Source organism: Cynocephalus volans, chromosome 10, assembly GCF_027409185.1.
Source record: "Cynocephalus volans isolate mCynVol1 chromosome 10, mCynVol1.pri, whole genome shotgun sequence".
Lineage (NCBI taxonomy): Eukaryota > Metazoa > Chordata > Mammalia > Dermoptera > Cynocephalidae > Cynocephalus > Cynocephalus volans.
The window spans coordinates 125,691,109-125,696,190 of NC_084469.1; the positions used below are offsets into that span (position 1 = coordinate 125,691,109).

The window sequence follows — 5,082 nt, forward strand, 5'->3', positions numbered from 1 at the left end:
GGTCCCCCAGCCTCTCCCCTCCTTGACCACACTGCCCCAGAGGTCTTTGAACAACTTACAGATCAACTAAATTATCTGTCCGAGATTCTCCAGACCACGAGACACTAGGCTGGGGCTCAGATCTGGGGCTTCCGGACTCAAGCCATGGAGGACCCCTAACAAGGCAGGGCCTGGAGGAGGAAGGCTGCGGGTCAAAGGCCACCTCATTAAGACGAGGAACTAAAAATGGAAAAAAAAAAAAAAAGGGCCACTTTTTCCATCCTCACCTTCCCCCTTGGCCCCAGCCCCAGGCTCGGCTGTGGCCGCAGCTGCTGCCATCCCAGGCCCCTGTGCCAGCCCTGCCTCTCAGGTACACTCCCAGGGAAGGGATTATCACCTCAAGGTCTCCAGATAACAGCCTGGCACACAGGGATATAACAGGGAGCCCCAGGCAGGTGCCCGACACCTCCGTTACCTTGACCACAGCACCATGGCCTTCCTCTGGCTCCTCTCCTGCTGGGCCCTCTTGGGCACTGCTCTCAGTAAGTGCCAGCCTGGTGGAGGTGGGAAGGCTGTCTCCCTTCACCCCCAACCCCGAGGGCCTGCTCCCAGTTCAGCTGCGCACAGCGGCTGGAGCCCAACCAGTCACTGTCCCCCCTGCGAGCCTCCCCGACCCCACCGCCACAGTGGGGACGCTGGGACGACTGGACCAGACCACGGGCTCCGTGGCCATCTCAGATGCCACCTCAGACCCTAGCAGCTGGGGAGCCCCGCTCCCCTTCCCCACCACCCGCCAGTCTGAGGTTCCCAGGGGAGGAGGTGGACGTCCCTGGGGCTGCCTCGAGGGCTTGCACCCTGTGCAGTGCACAGGGAGGACACATCTCGGGGCACAGAATATACCCTGAATGGTCAGTGACTCCCACGCAGGCTCAGAGAGTGAACGTGTGGCACTTGTGGCTGGGCCTCTTCGAACCCAGACCTCTCTGGACCTGGAACCCTGTCCTTTTAAAGTCCTGTTCACTGAGCGCTTGCTGTGTGCCAGGAACAGAGAGGGCGCGTCCCCTGCTGGCTTGTCCTGCATCGTTACGCCTCCCCGGTGAGGCCACAGCTGTGCGAGGAGCACAGAATGACGGGGCACAGACACGCACAGTGGATTAGCCAGGCAGGACAGGGCCCCTCAGCCCTTGCTATGGCCCTGCCGCCACCTCATTTCTACCAGGTTGGCTCACCTGGGCTGAGGAGGGGCCTGAGTCTGACTCCTGTGCGTCCAAGTGCCCAGAGCAGGGCAGACCAAGCTGTCCCTGCAGGACTCCTGGGCTGGGGCGGGAGGGGCAGGGCCAGGCTGAACCCCAGAGGCTTCGGGAGAGGGTTGGCGATGACAGGAGGCTGGGGCGCTGGGACGTGAGTGAGGGGGCCCAGAGTCAACCTGGACCGCCACCCCTCACCCCACTCCCATCCCCCAGGCTGCGGGGTCCCTGCCATTACCCCCGTGGTGAGCGGCCTGTCCAGGATCGTCAATGGGGAGGAAGCTGTCCCTGGCTCCTGGCCCTGGCAGGTGTCCCTGCAGGTGAGAGGGGCATTCTGGGCACCTGGGAGGCACGCTGGGGGTGTTGGCCAGGCTGGGGGTGCCACCCACGTGGGAGCTGCTGACCCTCCCATCTTCCTCCCCAGGACAAGACCGGCTTCCACTTCTGCGGGGGCTCCCTCATCAGTGAACGCTGGGTGGTCACCGCTGCCCACTGCGGGGTCACGTGAGTGCCGGGCAGCTGTGGGCTCTGCCTCCAGCTCTGGTCGGGAAGGGTAGGGGAGCAGGGGACGTGCCGAGCCCTCAAGCCCTGAATGCTTTGACCAGGACATCGGACCGCGTTGTGGCTGGGGTTTTTGACAAGAGCGCTACTAACGACAAGGATGCCCAGGTCCTGAAGATCTCTCAGGTATGCCCAGACCCTGCCGGATGATCCAGGAGGTTCAGACGACAGATGAGGGGTTGGGGATGAGGGGGACACGTGGGAGAAGAGTCCTCGGCTGCTTGAGGGACAGGAGCAGAGTGGGGCTGGCAAGAGAATTCTCATTCTGGGCTCCCGTGGGTCTATTTTTCCTGAACCGGTCACCAGGAAAGGAGTTTGAGTCCGGAAACCTGCACATCGCGGCTCCTCCCGGGGCTCACCTGGGGTTCTGGTCTCACTCACAGGTTTTCAAGAACCCCAGTTACAACAGTGTTTCCATCAACAACGACATCACCCTGGTGAAGCTGTCCACGTCCGCAACCTTCAACGAAAAAGTGTCCGCTGTGTGCCTGCCCAGCGCCAGTGATGACTTCCCCGCTGGGAAGCTGTGTGTCACCACAGGCTGGGGCTTGACCAACCCCAAAAGTGAGCAGGACCCAGCCTGGCAGGGGCAGGCGCTGTTGCTGGGCTTGGGGCTGCCCCAAGCAGCGGGAGGTGCAGGATGTGACCCATATGGCTTTTTCTTTGGATCTAAATTTCAACACAGTCTTAAATCTTTCCATTTGTATAATTAAAGTCCCTGCCTTAAAAATCCACAAGACATTATAAAAACAAGGGCTGACAATGATGTCCTCAGAAAGGAGGTTTCTGAAGGAACTCTGATTACAAGCCAGCACGGGCCCCTGGCCTGCAGTGAGGGGCAGCACTGGCTTTCTAGCCTGGACTTCTGTCCAGACTTGAGCCACATGGCTGTGTCAAGCTCGCCAGGAGTCTTGGCCGGGAGTCACATTCCCAGGTCTGATCAGGGACCTGCGGATGAGGCCCAGGAGCTCTCCTGTCGGCTGCTCGCTCTGGCTGATTTTCTTCCTCCAGTGTCCTGAGTTCTGCTACCCAAGCCCAGCACACCCCGGCTGGATCCCTCGTTCTCTCCTTTTACAGGACAGAAGCCACCAAGGGGGGAGGAGCAGGGAGGTGCTGAGAGAGGCAGGTCCATCAGAAGGAACTGGACCCCTTCCCTGGAAAGGAAGAGATGGCCCCTGCCACCCACCACGCAGTGGCTGGCAGTGCCAGGGCCAAGGCTGCGCTGGGCAGAGCAGGGTCCATTTGAACACCTTTGCTTGAAGCAAAGTCCCGACCACCTAGTGTGTAATCTGAGAGCAGCTGTGACCCCAAGGATCCAGGGGAAGTTTCCATAGTGGTCTCAATGGTGGAGAGGCAGATGGCACAGGGGCACGCAGGCATGTCCAGGCGGGCCCCGGTCTTTTACATGCAGGGTGGGCCACAGGGCCCTGACCCGCCTCCTCCTGTCCCTGCAGACAGCAACACTCCTGACAGGCTGCAGCAGGCGGCCCTGCCCATCGTGTCCAGCACCCAGTGCAAGAAGTCCTGGGGCTCATCTGTTACCAGCAAGATGATCTGCGCCGGGGCCAATGGCGTCTCCTCCTGCAGTGTACGGCATTCAGGCTGCCCTGCCCACCTGGCTGACCGCGCCCAGCCCCTGCACAGGCCGGGAGGGCCATACGCCTGCCCTGGTGGCCTGGGCTCCCCTCTCCTCTCCTCCCTCATCGACATAACCTCGCTCTCCGCCTGGTCCCCAGAGCCACCACGGTGCAGTGTTCCATAGATATCAACGTCTGAGCAGTGGCACCTCTGGGTGCCATGCAGAGCTCAGCCTGAACAGTGGAACGTGGTGGCCCAGAGGGCTCCAGCAGGGCTCAGGCCGCCCTTTCGCCCTCACGGTGGCCCAATGGCCAGCCCCACCCTCGCTCTTCCTCCTGCTGGTCGAACCAGCCTTGTTGAGCTCCTGTTACAGGTCCCTACCCAGGGGGGTCCAGACTTCCAGGGGCACGAACCACAAACGGAACTGCTGAGGTCGTTCGTAATCCATCCAGTGAGCATGTGCGGAGCAGCTCCTGGGTTCAGGCCCCAAACTGGGCTCTGGGAACAATGGCCACAGTCCCCGGGGCCAAAGCCCCCTGGGCTGCCAGGTCCAAGCCCTCTCTCTCTCTCTCCTGCAGGGCGACTCTGGCGGCCCCCTTGTCTGCCAGAAGGATGGAGCCTGGAACCTGGTGGGCATCGTGTCCTGGGGCAGCAGCTCCTGCTCCACCTCCACCCCAGCTGTCTACGCCCGCGTCACCGAGCTCGTGTCCTGGGTGCAGCAGATCCTGGCGGCCAACTGAGCCCACGGCCCCACCCTGGCCTCCCTCTCACCTGCGCCCCACAGAGCCTCAATAAACCCGTGGAACACACGTCAGTGCTGTCTGTCTCCTGTTTGGGGGTCTCCAAGGCCTCACTCTGCTCCTGAACTTGGGCCTTCTATGGGTTGGATAGTGCCGGTCTAGGCGGTGGAGGGTGGCTGCCTCTGGAGGCCCCCTCCTGTGTTAGTCTGTTTTGTGTTGCTATAACAGAATACCTGAAACTGGGTAATTTATAAGGAAAAGAGTTTTATGTGGCTTACGATTCTGGGACAGCTGCATCTGGCACGGGCCTCAGGCTGCTTCTACTCATGGTGGAAAGTGGCAGGCAGCTGGTGGGGACAAGCCGATCACATGGTGAGAGAAAGCAAGAGAGACAGAGGAGAGGTGCCAGGGTCCTACATACAAGGAGCTCTCGCAGTAACCAATCGAGCGAGAACTCACTGATTACTCCCCCTCCCCCAGGGAGAGCATTAATCCATTCATGAGGGATCCGCCCCCATGACTCAATCAGTTTCCAACACTGCCACATTGGGGATCAAATTTCCACATGAGTTCTGGAGGGGACAACACGTCCAAACTCCATCACCTCCTTACTCCCCTTCCTGACCACTTGGGCTCTAGCTCCCCAGAGAGTGACCAAGAAGGCACAGGCAGATGACATGGGATGCAAAGGGGGCAGGGCCCAGGTTGACCTTGGCCTCCACCCTCACCCCGTGCTCCCACCCCAGGCAGCAGGGGCCCCGCCATCCAGCCCTGCTCAGCGTGCTCAGGGATCTGCCACCAGGGGTGGGTGGCCGGGGGCGAGTCCACTGCTGGCCCCACACACGGGGCTCTTCCCGGCGTCAGCCCATTCAGGCTGCTTCTCCAGGACTCGTGATAGGGAGGGTATGGCCAGGCAGGCTGTGATCGGTGGGCTCTGTAAACATAATGGGGTCCCTCAGGCAGACCCCCCGCCCGCC

At 61.2% G+C, this 5,082-nt stretch overlaps 1 protein-coding gene across 1 annotated transcript; it reads left to right on the plus strand.

Moving 5' to 3' along the window:
• Positions 1 to 469: 469 nt before the first annotated feature.
• Positions 470 to 4,105, plus strand: LOC134389109 (chymotrypsinogen A-like). The gene is made up of 7 exons (XM_063112571.1): positions 470 to 521; positions 1,443 to 1,546; positions 1,651 to 1,730; positions 1,832 to 1,913; positions 2,171 to 2,351; positions 3,242 to 3,375; positions 3,944 to 4,105. The coding sequence occupies exons 1-7, from the start codon at positions 470 to 472 to the stop codon at positions 4,103 to 4,105; spliced, it is 795 nt and encodes a 264-aa protein (XP_062968641.1).
• Positions 4,106 to 5,082: the final 977 nt, after the last annotated feature.

Excerpts from the sequence above, each read along its gene's own strand:
- LOC134389109 (XM_063112571.1), top strand. The coding sequence starts at position 470 with ATGGCCTTCCTCTGGCTCCTCTCCTGCTGGGCCCTCTTGGGCACTGCT. Across the intron at positions 1,547-1,650 it reads CCTGGCAGGTGTCCCTGCAG|GACAAGACCGGCTTCCACTT; the intron begins GTGAGAGGGGCA and ends CTTCCTCCCCAG. Across the intron at positions 1,914-2,170 it reads AGGTCCTGAAGATCTCTCAG|GTTTTCAAGAACCCCAGTTA; the intron begins GTATGCCCAGAC and ends TCTCACTCACAG.